The 18,020-nt window shown below is 32.9% G+C and overlaps 1 protein-coding gene across 1 annotated transcript in view; it reads left to right on the top strand.

Annotated features, from left to right (window-relative positions):
• Positions 1-18,020, top strand: part of LOC107447734 (monocarboxylate transporter 10) — a 62,394-nt gene that overhangs the window by 19,653 nt on the left and 24,721 nt on the right. Inside the window, exons 2-4 of the mRNA XM_043049973.2 lie at positions 10,356-10,717; positions 14,465-14,590; positions 17,499-17,615. Coding sequence (XP_042905907.1) covers positions 10,356-10,717; positions 14,465-14,590; positions 17,499-17,615 — 605 coding nt within the window. The remainder of the gene's footprint in view (positions 1-10,355; positions 10,718-14,464; positions 14,591-17,498; positions 17,616-18,020) is intronic.

The following is an 18,020-nucleotide window of genomic DNA, read 5'->3' as shown; positions in this document are numbered from 1 at the left end:
AGTTATATCAAAAAATATTTTTTTAAAAATAAATAAATAAAAAAAAGACATACCACTACAAAAACAACACTTTTTTTATCGCCTTTTCCTACTATCTGAAATTGCTTTGACTTCTGATTTTTTTTGCTTCCGGATGAAAGTTTGGAGTTTATGAGATATTGTTTTATCTTTGGGTTGTAAACATTAATAAAATAATTAATTGTTTCACGAAATTTACGTAAATATCAGACATTTGCGTAATTTTAAAAATTTTCATTTATCTTTATTTAAAATACGAAACTGTGGTAGAATCAAGCATAAAAACAGGGCGTTGATAATTTCGAATTAAAATTTTTGACGAATACTTGGAATATATATATATAGTTACTGTGAATGACCGAAATCGGTGGTTGTTGACTTCCACCGGTGAATGTTGACAATCACATAGTCGCTTTGGTGAATGTCCGAAATATATACTAGGTCTAGTTAAGTGCCAATGACTGGTATACATTTGCCCGGTATGCTCTACATCAATGTTTTTTTAAGTTTTAGTGCCACTGCCCAGTGTGTATTTAACGGGTACTCCGAACACTGATGTTTCTCCTAATCTATCCTCAGAAGATATTAAAATATCGAATATCAATATAATAATATCTACGAATAAATTAATATCTAATCGAATATAACAAAAATTCCAGACATTCACGAAAGCGACTATATGATTGTTGACTTTCGACATTGAAAGTCGACATTCTCTTATAACAAATATTTCGGACGAATATATTATAACAAATATAATATAACAAATATTGCGGACATTCACGAAAGCGACTATGTGATTGTTGACATTCACAATTGAAAGTCGACATTCTATTGATTTTGGCCATTCACGGTAGCATATATACACGGCTACAAAATAAACTCCTCGTTTTTTTTTCTGTGTGTGTCAGCAGTATAGAATTGAAATATCAAGCGTGTAAGCTGTCATAAGCATGAAGGCGTAAACGTACATGTTTACAAATTTCTGAATGAATATTCTCTTNCATTCTCTTATAACAAATATTTCGGACAAATATATTATGACAAATATAATATTGCAAATATTCATAACAAATTTAGATAGGTTACTGTATAAATTCACGACAGCGACTATGTGATTGTTGACATTCACCATTGAAAGTCGACATTTTATTGATTTCGGCCATTCACGGTAGCATATATACACGGCTACAAAATAAACTCCTCGTTTTTTTTTTGTGTGTGTCAGCAGTATAGAATTGAAATATCAAGCGTGTAAGCTGTCATAAGCATGAAGGCGTAAACGTACATGTTTACAAATTTCTGAATGAATATTCTCTTCTCGCGTGGACATCACAATTCTTCAACAATCTGATCTATTGAAAGTTTAAAAGCGAATAGTTCATATTCACAAATAAGGTGTTCTATATTATGTTTTAGTTGTATTTATACAGGTTCAATTATAATAATTTTACTATTTTTATTGTCATGAATTTAAAAATGAGTATTAGTCGTGCTGTTATGCCTTTTAAGTATAGTTAAAAAAATACAGTTATGAGTCGTTGATGACAGTTATAAAAGACACAACGTTGAAAGAATGCGTACGACATGTTCATGTTATCTTTTAAAAGCATCATTAATGTTTTGTTTTTGCAAGTTTTTTTTTATTACATGTCATTTATTTCAATTTAAAACTTTTTATTTCAATAATTTATTATGCACTAAAATTTTAAATTTTTTAAAAGGAGGTATTAGTTTTAATAATTGATTTAAATTCTTAAGATTGCACGCTAGAACATATTTCAAATGGATTTAACTTAGTTGCGAGCAGGGTTTGCTAGGTTAACCATATAAGATTGCATAGCAATCTTCGATGGTTAGGGAGCACTAGTAAACAAGGGACGGTGCTCACAAGTAAATATTGATATTATTACTAAGAAAATATAACAACACGTTGTAAATATCACAACATGTTTTATCAATCACGTGAATAGCTACATTNTTTTTTTTTTTTTTTTTTTTTTTTTTTTTTTTTTTGCTTAGTTGGTGATTATTTTATGGGTGGGGAGGGAGGACTGCTGAAGCGTACTAAAACTGAGATCAGCATATTGGGATTTAAGCAAGAGGAAAGATATTTTCCATGAGGAGTTCACTTTTTTACACGCGTTTGTACTTTCATGCATCCTCGTGCAGACAATTTAAAAACAAAAATATTTATTCTATGAAAGATATTCTGTTTTGTCTAATATCAATTTAATATTTTCGCTCTTCAATCCAAATAAATATTTAAAAATGTGAAGTATAAAATTTCTTTCGGATTTTTTTAAAATTCTCCATGATTTCTGCAAGTTTTTAAAATTTTATTTTAAAATTAGTTCTAACTTTAATAAAAAGAAATATTAGTACGATTAACAAATTACAAAAAGTCCGGTATATATATATATATACTATCTGAAATTGCTTTGACTTCTGATTTTTTTTGCTTCCGGATGAAAGTTTGGAGTTTATGAGATATTGTTTTATCTTTGGGTTGTAAACATTAATAAAATAATTAATTGTTTCACGAAATTTACGTAAATATCAGACATTTGCGTAATTTTAAAAATTTTCATTTATCTTTATTTAAAATACGAAACTGTGGTAGAATCAAGCATAAAAACAGGGCGTTGATAATTTCGAATTAAAATTTTTGACGAATACTTGGAATATATATATATAGTTACTGTGAATGACCGAAATCGGTGGTTGTTGACTTCCACCGGTGAATGTTGACAATCACATAGTCGCTTTGGTGAATGTCCGAAATATATACTAGGTCTAGTTAAGTGCCAATGACTGGTATACATTTGCCCGGTATGCTCTACATCAATGTTTTTTTAAGTTTTAGTGCCACTGCCCAGTGTGTATTTAACGGGTACTCCGAACACTGATGTTTCTCCTAATCTATCCTCAGAAGATATTAAAATATCGAATATCAATATAATAATATCTACGAATAAATTAATATCTAATCGAATATAACAAAAATTCCAGACATTCACGAAAGCGACTATATGATTGTTGACTTTCGACATTGAAAGTCGACATTCTCTTATAACAAATATTTCGGACGAATATATTATAACAAATATAATATAACAAATATTGCGGACATTCACGAAAGCGACTATGTGATTGTTGACATTCACAATTGAAAGTCGACATTCTATTGATTTTGGCCATTCACGGTAGCATATATACACGGCTACAAAATAAACTCCTCGTTTTTTTTTCTGTGTGTGTCAGCAGTATAGAATTGAAATATCAAGCGTGTAAGCTGTCATAAGCATGAAGGCGTAAACGTACATGTTTACAAATTTCTGAATGAATATTCTCTTCTCGNTGTCGAGTCTCAAAGTCCTCCATGTTCCCACAACAAATCAATACCTCTGGGGGTACTGATCCAGGCGTTTCCTTGTCTTCTGGATTGGTTCAAAATTACAAGGCTACGGAGTGGAACATTAATAGTCTTAACCCAAAACTGAGTCGGCTGTTCAACGTCGGTTATAAAAACATGTTCAATAGGATTGAGACTCGAAGATCAAGAGGGCTGATTCATTTGGCGAATATCCTCTTCTTCAGGAAAATTATTAACAGTGTGAGATCTGCGTGGCCACGTCCATAAGAACGAGTCTGAGCAATAGCACCCCGAAACAACCTCATATTGGCTTCAAGAATCTCATCTCTACAGCAATGTGTGGTGACAGTACCCACATCGAAAGGGTAACGATCTGTAACCTGAACAGTAACCTGATGAAACAGTAATCTGATGATAAATAACTATTCTTTAATACCTTTCGTAGTGTATGTATACCACTACAAAAATACAATTCCAATTCCCTAGTATTTAACACATGTTAACTCTATTCTATGTTTGGGTAGCTTTTCATAGAGAAAGGTTGGCATAGTCGATAACTACTATCCCCATATTGGTGACCCGGAAGGGATGTGAACATGCCTACTTTGACAGAAACTCCCGCTTTGATATGAACACGCCTATCTTAACAGTAGCGCCCACTTCGATTTGAACGCGCCTACTTCTATGTGGATGATCCCCATTAAACAGTTGACTTGCTTTTTGTGACTGCGACAATGTCCTCCTCACGCTGTTGCTTCTCAGTCTCGATCACACATATCGCACTACGTATACACTGGACTGCTAACGGCAGCACAGGAGTGACCACGACCGTGAACTTAATACAGCTCTCACGATCAGCACTAAAAAAGCACGGTGATCTTAATACAGGTCTCCCGGCTTCTCACGAAAAAAACAGCAATCAATCAACTAGTGGTATTCGTTCATCGAATTATATCACAGATATAATTCTGGTGGGGGAGTACTGTACATACCACTACAAAAATACAATTCCAATTCCCTAGTATATAAGACATATGTTAACTCGATTCTATGTTGGGGTACCTTTTCTTAGATGAGGGTTGACATTGTCTATAACTACTACCCCCACACCTTTCATTATCTTTTACGATGCATGAAACAATTTTTTTGGGTTCTATTTTGCAGTAAAATATATATGATTTCATTTGAATATAATATAAATATGAATATAATATAATTGAATATAATGTAATTGAATATAATATAATTGAATATAATATAATTTGAATATAAAATTAAACTTCGCCGAACCATAATTTATTACTTTCCGCCCCAAAACTTATCTTCCCATTCCTTTCTTTTAGGTTTAAAGTGTCAAAAGTAAAATTCATAACGTGAGAAGAAACTGAAAAATTATCTCAGTTTACGTTCATTTTTCCCCCTCCCCTTTATAAAGTATTTCGTGGCGAAAATCTGTAGTCTATATTTAGGTAAAAATCTAAATAATAAAATCAATCGCGAATAATGGATTATAAATATTTTCTTTTTAAGTGATTCTGCCCTCTTTATTTGTTATCAATTCTAGAGTAATTCAGAAAAATGGTTTCGAATTTCAAAGATACAACGGAAATGTAGTTTCCCGTTATCAAAACATTTACTCAATATGTCCCATTTTTCCGGGTCATTTCCTCATTCCCCCTCCCAAATAAAAAAAAGTAGTTTTTTTAGGGTTGTTTACTAACGCAAATTTCACGCGATACTTAAGTGGTAGGTCAGTGTATTACGAGATCAACCCCGTGGTCAGGATATTTTTAATAAGTGGAGCGATTTCATAGTATTGATAAAAAATAGTGTAAACATATTTTTTTTATTCTAACTAGAAACGTTATTTATGTGAGATATAGAATTGTAAAAAAATTGTTTGTTGATTTACGAGCAATAAGGGTTTTTGATTGTCTTATGTAAAAAAATAATTATTTCTTGTATAAAATTTTTATAATATGCATTTAATATTATGCAATTTACTACATAATAAATATATATTTTCGAAATGTTTTTATTGTAAGTGTTATCAGTGAACTCAAAAACTATTGAAATTGAAGATTAAAGGGAAAGAACGGTTTTTGTTCATGAAAGCTAATTCTGAGGAAAAACACAAAACAGAAGCCAATAAAATGAACTAAAAACAGTAAGGGGTAATATGTTTAAGATGAGAGAAACATGAAAAAATTAAAAGTATGACAATGCCTTATGGAAAACTTTCAGATTGGATGAAAACGTCAGAAAAGAAAAGAAAATTTCCATTTTAAAATGGAAACATCTAACTTACTTACTTTAAATTACTTATATAGGTGTAAGAGACATGTTTATCATTTATTTTCCTCGTTGAAAGAACTTTGAAGAAAAGCCTTTCCTGGTGAAAGAGCCAGATGACCACTCAGCCACTAAACTCAATTTGACAACAGGCCGGAATTGGCTGGAAAAAGGGTTACTTCAAAAGGTTAATTCAAATCGGACAGAAAAAGGGCTCAATTGTTAGGTTGCACGATATTATAATTCGATGCTAACCCTATTTTTTTCTGACATTGTTGCAAAAAAGATATTTATCTTTTAACGTGTCCAAAATGTCTGTTATGTTGACATTCTCCTGCTTTATTGTTATGTTGCACGATATTATTATTCAATGCTTTCCGTTTCTTCTGACATTGCTGCGAAAAAAATATTTTTCTTTTAACGGATCCAAAATGTCTGTTACATGTAATGTTGACATTATCCTGCTTTATTGTCATGTTGCACGATATTATTATTCAATGCTTTCCTTTTTTTTTGACATTGTTGCGAAAAGGATATTTATCTTTTAACGGATCCAAAATGTCTGTTACATGTAATGTTGACATTCTCCTGCTTTATTGTTATGTTGCACGATATTATTATTCAATGCTTTTCTTTTTTTTTGACATTGTTGCGAAAAGGATATTTATCTTTCAACGGATCCAAAATGTCTGTTACATGTAATGTTGACATTCTCCTGCTTTATTGTTATGCTGCACGATATTATTATTCAATGCTTTCCTTTTTTTTTTGACATTGTTGAGAAAAGGATATTTATCTTTCAACGGATCCAAAATGTCTGTTACATGTAATGTTGACATTCTCCTGCTTTATTGTTATGCTGCACGATATTATCATTCAATACTTTCCTTTTTTTGTTACATTGTTGCGAAAAAGATATTTATCTGTCAACGGATCCAAAATGTCTGTTACATGTAATGTCGACATTCTCCCACTTTATTCTCACGAAACAATCCTGAGAACGAAGAATCTATTTATCCAATCAAAAATTCGTTAGACTTTGTACTGACAACCTTATTTACATATTAAATGATCACAATTTTCTATCAGTATTTTAACTAAATTGTTGATAGAAGACTCCTTTGGAAAGTTTAACTAATTATATGCTATGTTTTAAAGGAACTTATCAAGATTTGCGATATAAGTTAATTAAAGTTAGATGCTTATCAGTCATGACTTGAACGATGTCGATTTCCACATTGATAAAAGGTTGAAAAACCTTCTCTGCAGGTCATTAAACAATCTCTTCATATTACAAAAACCGCCATCATGTTAAAAGGCTTCCTAGTGAAGTCATTATCTGTTAGAAGATTGTAAACAAAGGGAGAAATGCTTCACATGCTTTTATTCACCTTTACTTAATTTACTCAAAGAAAACAATGATTTTTATTTACTTGTCAGAAATTTTATAGACACATAAAACTCAAAATCATGGAGCAAAAGCTGTGTACTTTATTTTTTTTTGAAAAATTGTTTTTTTTTTCCCGAAGCTTTTTCACAAAGGAAACAAAAGGCACTGTTTAAGTGTTTTAAACTTGTTGAAAAATATATTTCTTAACTTTATATATCATCTTGTCTAAGGCCTTAGAACGGACAAATAAGTCAAATATTTTAATAGTTATCATACTTTTTTTTAAAAAATGGCTCACTTATATTTTTCCACCTGGATAAAAATTATTGAAATCAATAAATAATTAACAATTTTTGCAAGTTTTTACAATAAGTCCCAACTAACTGAAACTATGTTAATTTTTTGAAATAACTACATACAAAGAAAACCAATAAGAACCAAACAAATATATTACATAAGTCTATGGTTGAACATATAGTTACAAGGAGTCCCTTACGCATCATACCCCCTTACATACATACCCTTCTGCTTCTGGACAGGAAAAGAGTAAAAAAGGAGGGAAAGGTGTCCCCTCGAAATAAAGTCACTTCCATTTTTAACCAAAATATCAATCCTAGGAGGACAATAACATCAATATTATGTCAATGTGGGCAAATCTTTAATTCTGTCAGAAAGTGAAATTACTTCTTTTTATATAAATATATATATACAATTTTACAGAGGATTGAGGATTCGCGTTTTCTTTCAGAAAAGGTATGAGGCACCCTATTTTATAACCGTCGTTGAACAGCCATCCCAATTTTTTGGGTTTACAGGTACTAATGTTCAACTCAGTAGCCTTGTAATTTTGAACCCAATCTGGAAGACAAAGGAACTCCTGGATCATGTACAAAAATGTTGCCTTCGTGAAGGACTTTTTCAAGGGACTAATCCGCATTTGGAGAGGAAAGCGGTAAGCCTGACGTCAATGAGACTCTAACCCATGATCCGTGTACGACTGAGGCTAATTTACGTCAACACTGTGATCAGTTCAAGCCAGATGCGGAATTCATATCGACCAGCCATCGCTGGGATTCGAACCCGGTTCGCCTCATTGGAAGGCTCTATCCCCTAGGACAGGACTGGCGAACCTTTATACACCAACGTGCCATTTTTCTAAAAAATTGCTTAATGAGGTCATAGACGTGCCGTCAAATAATTTTGACTTCATGATTATTGGGAAAATAATAATACTAAATACTATCAACTCAAAACTCTTTATTTACTCGCACATTGAAAAAAAAAATACATTTTGTCATATCTTAAAACAACTCAACTTAAAGTAACATCAGTGTGTCTTCTGTTGTTGCAGATTAGATGACAAATAACTTATATTAGGTTGTAAGATGTTAGTTTAAGCAGGACTGTTAATTTTTTTGCTATTTATTTATTGTTAGCTTGTTTTTTACGGTTATTAATTGTTTTTTAGCATTAATTGTTAATTTTTTTACTAATAATTTTTTATTATTTTGTTTGTTTTTGTGAATTTTAATTTAATTGTTACATATGCTTCATAGTCTAATACCATTTGTGTAATAACAATTCATAGTGTAATAACAATTGTGATCGGTAGCGTGCCCAAAATATTGTCTCATGCCATAAATGGCACGCGTGCCATTGTTTCACCATCCCTGCCCTAGGACATCATGGCTCAGACACCCTATTATTTAAAAACCACCACTTTGAAGCTTTTGCAACGTAAATGAAAGCAGTTTCTTACTAGAAAATCCGACATGGGTCTGCAATTCTAGCTTCCAATTCAGGTAAACGAGCTTCTAACAATAATGGTTATCGGTAGCCTTGTTGCGGCCAGGTAAAGCCCACATTAAACGAGACTAGGACGAAAGATCGAGGGAAACGATTTGAGAGTCTTGAGGATCTTCCAGCGATAACAAGGAGTGGTTAAGTCTATAATACTATAATTTAAATAAACTATAAAAGATGCATGAAGGCTGAGAAAATTAGATTATATGAAACGCATTAGTAGTTTCGGGCTTTGAAGTTTTGGTGTAGATAAAGAGCTTTCATTAAAAGAATAAAACTTTCATTCCGTTTTACCAAAATTTATATTTCAATTAAAGAAGAAAAAAAAAATGCTCATTTGCTTTGAAAATCTACAGCAAATTCCTGGAATTAGGAAGTAGATGCTTAATTATTTTCTACAAATGTGTGTTTTTTAAAACTCAAATTTAAAGATTGAATTCAAAGTTAAATATTTATTTTTGAGTATGATGTGTGTTATTATTGGTATTTATTTTCTTCAAATTAGTTTTCGTAAAGCTTTCTTCTTATCTATTTACTTTTATCTTTCTTGTCCATCAAGAGAAAGCGCTAAATCACGAAAAAGTATTATGGATTATATATAAGCAGTCCTTGAATAGGATAGAAAAAGGAAGCGTTTTTTTTATCAAATCCGTTAATCTTTTATTTGCAGTTTAACTCTAATAGTTACTTAATATTTATTTTAACTAGAAGATATCTTGAAGATCATAGATAGAATAATAAATATCTTGCTATTAATGCGGATTGATTGTTATAGTAGAAGCCGTAGTTGTAAAATTAGATAGATTACCATAATAAATATTTCTGACGCAATTCTCGGTGAAATGATCTCAGATAAAAGAAAGGATTAAAATCTATCAGCGGAATCCCAAATTGTTATCATCCTTGATTCAGCTGTTTATTTATCTATACTATATATATTTAAGAAGTGTTATTTTTTCTCAAGTGCAATTACCCAAGGTTGAAAAATCTCATCACATTTTCAAAGCCATCACGAACGACAGCAATTTTTTTAAGCCAATTCTACATTAAAACTAAATAAACAGGGAACACTTTACAACTATCGAAAGAATTTGATTTTCTATCTAAAAGTTGAAGGATACTTCGATTGCGGCTTTTTTCCTGTCGATGGAACTCAACTGTTGAAGGGGGTAGGGGAAGCATACTTAAGTCCTGGGTTCGAATCCCTTCGTGGAACGCTTATTGATGGAACTAACCCGCGATTAGTTGCATGGAAAGGACACCTGTGAAAACCTGCCACGGTTAGCCTATCGGCAAGGGGACTCTAACCCACGATCCATCTACCATTGAGGATATTTTTGCGTCAGCACTGTGGTCGGCGCAAGCCGTGTGCGGAAAAGTATTTTTTTATTGTAATTTAACTTAAACCTTTTTTTAAACTGTGAATTACAGCAAAAGAAGCACACATTTTTAACTTTATGTATTTATTTTTTTCAGCATGGGTAGGATCTGTTTCCATTGGGATGACCTTTCTGCTGTCGCCAGTGGCCAGTATACTGACGGACAAACTGGGCATTCGGAAGACGGCCTTCATAGGGGGTCTGATGGCGACTGCTGGCATGCTGGCCAGTTCATTCGTGAACAGTTTGGAGCTCCTATACATCACGTACGGCGTCCTACTCGGATCTGGTGCATCCCTAGCCTACACCCCGTCCCTGGTGGTGCTGGGACACTACTTCCACCGGAGACTTGGTTTCGTGAACGGACTGGTAACTGCCGGCAGTTCAGTCTTCACCATGGTCATGCCTCTTGTCCTCACTCGGCTTCTGGACACGATAGAACTTGCAGCCACTCTACAAGTAATTTTTTTTTATCAGTTGAACTCATCACTGTTCAAGCAAATCTGTTTGGTACATGCTGTATGGTAGAAACTTAACATACAGTATTCATCGTAGAAAATATTAAAATTTCGAAAGTTATACGTCCTTAAATAGCAAACAATATTCGTAAACAATTTCATGCAATTTATTTAAACAATTGAGCTCCACTTTAAAACTTTGTGGACTGAAGTAAGTTATGTAAAAAGTGTGTTCACATACTTCGAAATCTTGTCAGATTTGTAATAAGTTTCGATTAGCACTTTCGCTTGGTTTGAAGTGAGATGTCCGATTTTGTGCCCCTGATCCCATGTGAAATGAAGTTATATACTGCATTATGATATGAAATTAAATTCATAATACTTTATTTTAGTGCCCCATAAAGAAGCTCGCAAGAATTCCCCCGATAGCCTTGTGCCCATTGCAGTTCTAAACAACTCTTCCTTAAATTTCATTTGGATATAAACCTTAAAATTACATTGCGAGTTTGTTTGGGAATGCAGCTTTTGAGAGCACTTATGCAGGATATTGTGTTTGGGCATGCAGCTTTTGAGAGCACTTATGCAGGATATTGTGTTTGGGAATGCAGCCTTTGAGAGCACTTATGCAGAAAATTGAGCAATAATAATTTAATCTAAGAAAGATTTTCCTCAATTTCTCGACGAATGAATAACACATCGTTACTATGCATTATTTATCGCTCGCAATTATTAGCCTGATTTATTTCAGGCAATTTGTCACATTAAATTATAAAAGAATTTTTCTTTAAAACTTCATCTTTAAAAAATTTAATAAATTTCATCCTTAAATACATAGGCACACTAAAAGAAACAGTACTAGATATTACAATATTTTTACCTTATCTATAAATAATAACCTAATTGATAATTCGGCTTATTGCACGCTAGACTAATTGAAAAAATATGCAATATTTTTTTTTTAAAATCTATCAAACGATTTCTTAAACTTATTCTAGTGAGAACTCGTACTTTTAGGCTAGTTTGGAAATTTATCATTCATTGATAAATTTTCCTGACTTATTTAGAGAAAAAAGCCCGGAGTAGTGAAGGCTTATTATAAATAGCTTTATAAAAAGGTTTATTGCTCTAAGCCAATTCAGTCCGTGTAATTGAGTAGTTTTTTTGCTCATTTCTGAATAAACCTAAGGTATATAAGCAGATTGTAATAAGCCTAAAAATATAAAGCAGATCAGAAAACACTGAATAGTTTAATCATCAGCTAGTCAAAATTATCAGGCTGATTAGAACTATATAATTCCGATGACAACTGAAAATAACTTGATTTTTCAGTTATCCTAAAAGATATAAGTATTTTATTATATTACATTATTTTTTTTATGTTTTTTTGTTGCGTGTATCTAACTTCTTTAGTTTATTTAATCATAGAATTATTTTTTGAGCCGTTGTGGCCTTAGCTATAGATCGGTCGCCTCCCAATGAGGTGAACCGGGTTCGAATCCCAGCAATGGCTGGTCGATTCGAATTCCTCACCCGGCTCGTACTGACCACAGTTCTGTCGTAAAATATCCTCAGTGGTAGACGGATCATGGGTTAGAGTACCCTTGCTGTCAGGTTAACCGTTGGAGATTTTCGTGGTTTTCCTCTCCATGTAACACAAATGCGGGTTAGTTCCATCAAAAGTTTTCCACGTAGGCAAATTTCTTCCAATACTTGATCCAGGAGGTTTTTTTTGTCTTCTTTTGATCTATCAAAATTACAAGGCTACGAAGTTGAACATTTTTAGTCGTAAACCCTAAATTGGGTCGGCTGTTCAACGACGGTTATGAAATAAAAATATTGCAAATCATCATTTATATGCCAAAGATCGTTTAAAAGTAATTATAATATAAAGTAGGAACATTTCACACGTGTTAGTCAGGTGTCCTCAAGGTTATTGCTTCTAATTATTCTGTAATGAGTCTCGTATTCACTTAAAATGTCCTCAATAAACCTGAGAACAATTATGAAACTGCATTATCAGTGCCCCGGCAGCTAAAAATAACTGAAAACCTTGTAATCGCAGTTTTTATAACAGCTATTATGAGACAGGTAATGCTCGAGATGATGCTGAGTAGCGTGAGAACAAACATAAACCGAATGAACGCAGTTAATCTTGCGAACGGGAACTGAATTAATGAAAATGAATGATGAAAAGTGAAATGCTAAGGGTGAATGCAATATTAAGGCTAAAGAAAGTCTAACTCCTGATGATAAGTAGTTGTCATTCATCTTCTTATGTCTGTGACCTTCGTTTTAATAAGTTTCATCTTTTGTCGGAAAAACAGACCTTGAAAAAAGCCGATTGTAAGGTTATCGAAAGCTTGTTCCGTAATGGATGAAAAAAGTTAAGTAATCTTTTAATGGAACATATCTAATGATGATCAGAATTTTTAAACTTCATTAAAATAATCAATACTTTCGACTCACTTTTTTTTCTCACATGATCAAATGTAATTTTAGTGACCATCACTCGTAGTTATTTTTCAATTAATTATATCTGCCAATTTAAGAGCACTTTCTTAAGATTAATTAATTGTAGTAAATTTCGGATTAAGTTTCACTATTTATGAAAATTCGTTAAAACATGCAAAAAGAAAATATTAATAATAAAATAGAATAGCATAAGTCAATGTTAGGTAATTAGACCCGTGATGATTCAGGGGGTAGGGCATGTACCGGGTTCGAATCCCAGCAACGGCTGGTCGATACAAATTCCGCTACAGGCTCTCATCGACCACAAAACGTAAAATATCCTTAGTGGTTGACGGATCACGGGTTAAAGTCCCCTTGCCGTCAGGCTAACTGTGGGAGATTTCCGTAGTTTTCCTTTCCATGTAACGGCAAATGCAGGTTAATTCCATCAAAAAAGTCCTCCACGAAAGCAAATTTTTCCCAATACTTGATCCTGAAGTTCCCTTGTCTTCTGGATCTGGTTCAAAATTACAAGACAACGGAGTTGAACATTAGTAGTCATAAACCCATAAAATTGGGTCGACTGTTCAATGGCGGTTATAAAATAAAATAAAATGTTCATTAATTAAAGCCAGCAGTAAGGATTCAATATTTGGTCTATGCTGGTCGGTGATAGGTGAAAAAAAAAAGTTTAAATAACTATACACATAAAACATTTATTTGTAAAAATAAAAATTTAAAAAACCTTTTTTTTTTTTAGCATTTTTAGTATTTTGATTTTTAATTTTCACTAAAAAGTTCAAGGCTTTTAATTTAATGTTTAATGGTACAATAAAATGGTTCAAATAGTTAAGTGACCATCCATAATGAAAAGAGCTTTTGCTACATTTCTAAAATAGGTCCTTAGGTTTCAATCCAGAAATATTAACGAGAACCAAATTGACCCATTCTTCCATGAGGACTATATTAAATTTAAATTTCACAATTAAATAAAATTTTGTTTTTTCTTTTAATTCATTTTTATTTGGGGAATATAATTTTCCGTCTTTAATTGGGACATTTTTATACTTTTTAAAGACAAGACATTAGAGTCACGTGATTTCGAGTGATCCGATTAAATTTCTTTCCTCGATTTTTTTTTTCAAAGAATACATTAAATAAACAGATAAATTTCTTACGTATTTAAATATGCACCTTGACATGTTGTAAATTTGTATCATGGTTTAGATTGTCGTAAATCAACAATAACCGCATGTATGCAGAATTCAAATTATTATTATTTTCTTTTTTTTTTTAGATTTTGTCCGTGATGATGGGTTCTGTCATGCTGTGTGCTCTCACATTCCGGCCCATTCTATCACAACACCAGAGAATAACAGAGAAAGATGAGACAAACTCCTCAGAGGAGAGCCTGCAAGATTCGGTAAGTATATAATCTTCTGCTTGTTGTTTTATATTATTTTATATTTTATAACCGTCGTTGAACAGTTGATCCAATTTTTGGATTTACGACTACTACTGTTCAACTCCATAGCCTTGAACTGTGGTTGGTGCAAGCCAGATGTGGAATTCATATCGATCAACCATCGCTGGGATTCGAATCCGGTTCACCTCATTGGAAGGCAAACGCTCTATCCCATGAGCCATCACGGCTCTTTTTGTTGTTGTTGTTGTTGTCTTATGCCACATGTGAATACTGACAAGCCTACTTAAGGTAAAGGGGTACGTTTCTTATTGTTTTCCAGTGGCGCCATCTATGGACACGAATTCAACTTCTATCCCGCACATACATCACAATCCGTTTGATAGGGAGACCACATTCATACATTATCCATCCGTAGATCGTATTTTTGAACTGAACCAGAGCACAATCGATCTCCAATCCAGTACCCATAGCGGTATGGGAACTTGGAGGGAGGACCATTGGTCACCTTGAAGTCACCATTTTGTACATGGGGAGTCTTCGTCCGGTGGGATCGAACTCACGACCTCTTGGATATGGGCCCAATGCTCTGCCAACCAGGCTATTCCAGCCATCATGTAATATTCTTCTAATAATATTTGAATAATATTTGGGGATTAAACTAATCTAAAATATTTTAGGAGTTTGGTGTTACGTACGTCCAGATTTTCAAATTGCTCGTGAGAACCAAGCGAAATTAACTATGGACTCATGTGGCTTTACCATACTATTGAGTTGGACAGAGAAAATTTTGGTTTTTTAATACGAAATCAAACTCACTTTTTTCTATTAAAAAAATTAAATTAAATATTTTCTATTCTGTTCAATGATCTTGTGACATATTTTTGGTAACTTCACGATGATGCTATATGTCACTTACCAACCAAGCTCCAATAATTTCGCACGTGTCGCTAATATTGTGTGCATGGTGGAGCAAAATTTGAGATTCTCCATGTTGCCCCGACTTTGCTCTATCGGATTATCATGTATTTTGAAATTTACAATATCTTTTAACTGATGAAAGATTCAATATTATCGATGCCCTCGAATCTCACTTGGTTGAGTTTTTGCTGATAAAGACAAGAAGTCCTACAAATGCAAGATCATGAAGTTACCAGAAGGTCATCAAATAGAATATGGAAAATATATAATTAAAGTTTTTTGTGTAGAGTAAATTGAGTTTTATTTCACGCTACAAAAATCGTAATCACTTTCTTGCCAACTCAATTTTTTAACACAAAAGGGCAGAGCCTGACTAAAGCAGTGGCATACGGGGCAGTTGCCCCGGACCCCTTCATTAGAGAGAGTCCCCAAGTTTATTTTACGTTACATTCTTTAATGAACTTTTTTAAAAACAAAATATCATTACAGTGTAAAATAATTCTATTTTATGTTAGCTTCTTTATTAATCTATCTTATGAACACAATCTATCTTTCGTAAATCCATGGCTTTCTAAGGTGGAATTCAGCTAAATTTTCGCAATTACGATGGACAAATTTGGCCAATCAAAAACCTGTATTTTTACATATTGCAGAATGCGATATGTTTGCAAAAATACAGACTTCTGATTGGCTTAATTAAGTCATTGTAATTTCGTGAATTTAGCCCTAATGTCAGCAAGGATATGAATTTTTCGCTACTCGACGACAAAGTTAACAATCAGAAAACGGCATTCGGCATGATGGACTTAGAATTATCAGAAAGTCAATAAAATGAACAGAACAGAATGATATTTCGTTTGACCATAGGAGGGGGAGGGACTTCATAGCCATTTTAGGTTCTAGTCAATTTTCTTGTTATCTATAATGAGGTGAAAAATTTAAATACTCTAAAATTAAATATCTTAAAATTTCTCCATGTTAAATACCTTCATTACTGAAGCAGTGAAGCAAAGGGGGGCCCCAAAGAAGTTTTTGCTCCTGGCTCCAATTAGTTTAAGTCGGGCCCTGCAAAAGGGCGAAAATTGCTGTTGTTCCTGATTCTAGCGTGAATCGAAACCGCTATATTATCCTTGTCCACAGTCAAAAATATTTTTTTTTTCTATGGGGGAAAAAACATAGGACAACTAGTTCTTGCACCAGGTCTCTCAATTAGAAAAAGATTCAATTCATTCAGTACATTAGAAATCAACTGGTCATCATATAATTGAATAATTAAATTAGTTTGTCAAGGTAATTTGTCAAAACAATAAAAAAGATTGTTTGCTTCATTTAAAAAGTTCTCAAATCAACTGTACTTGATTACCGGTCTCAATACTCAATACCGGGCTCAGTAATTGACTCACAATTTACAGAAGTTCGATAATAGTCCATCATAGTTTCTTCAAATAGCCGAATAATTGTGCGAAATTATTTTTTTCCTAAATCTATAAAGGAATCATTTATTCAAATTAAAGATTCCAATCAACTGACAATAAGCTGTTTAACTAATTATTCCCTTGAATGAGCTGATCGAATAATTTTTTAATCAACTTAATCTAAGCACTGATTTGAACATATTAATTCGAAGGAAATACTTGAATAAATACTTACTACTGATAATAAATTTGAATCGATTAAATTTGAACTGATTCGAAACACTGACTTGAACATACTCATTCGAAACACTGTTTCAGTACCTAAATCAATCAACCGATTCGAAGAAATCCCTTCAATCACTTATTCGAATCAATATTTAAAAAAAACACTGATTTGAACATATTGATTCGAGTCACCGTCTGTGTCTCTAATTCAATTAATTGATTCGAATCAATTAATTGAATCATTTATTTAAATCTACTAAGTGGAAACACTGATTTAAACTCACTACTTTTGAATCAATAACCGTTGACCAATCAACTGATTCGTTTTTTATTCAATCTGTCTGCAGAGCAATTGTTTTGGAAACTGCCTCGATTTGTCAATATGGAGGAACAGGAAGTACCTGCTGTGGGTTTTTGCCATCCCATCAGCTCTCTTCGGATATTTTGTGCCTTACGTACACCTTGTGAGTATGCTCTCAATTTGTTTATGAATTAAATATAGCATATATAGTTTATCTACGGTAAGAACTCCCCCCACACAAAAAATATTCCCTTCCGGGAAAGGGAATATTTTTCTTCGGTTTATTGTGCTAGCCCTAGAGTGAAGAGAAGCTACCCTCCCTGAAATGTGCTATTCTTGTTTCCACAGCTTCAGACTTGAGGAGTTCTTACCGTAGACAAACTATAAATTTTATGTAACAGATTATTTGTGTGTTTTCATGGAAGAAGCATGTTACTTTTAAAGAAAAATACATGTTGTTGATGGAAACAAAACTAATCACCAACTTAAATCAGAATGCTTTTTGAAGCACGTGATTTAACCAAAAATATATTTAGTTATTTTTTTAAACCTTTAGCTTCATCTAAGC

The sequence above is a fragment of the Parasteatoda tepidariorum genome, chromosome 5 (genome assembly GCF_043381705.1).
Source record: "Parasteatoda tepidariorum isolate YZ-2023 chromosome 5, CAS_Ptep_4.0, whole genome shotgun sequence".
In the NCBI taxonomy this organism is placed as follows: Eukaryota; Metazoa; Arthropoda; class Arachnida; order Araneae; family Theridiidae; genus Parasteatoda; species Parasteatoda tepidariorum.
This window is presented reverse-complemented; position numbering and strand designations above follow the sequence as displayed.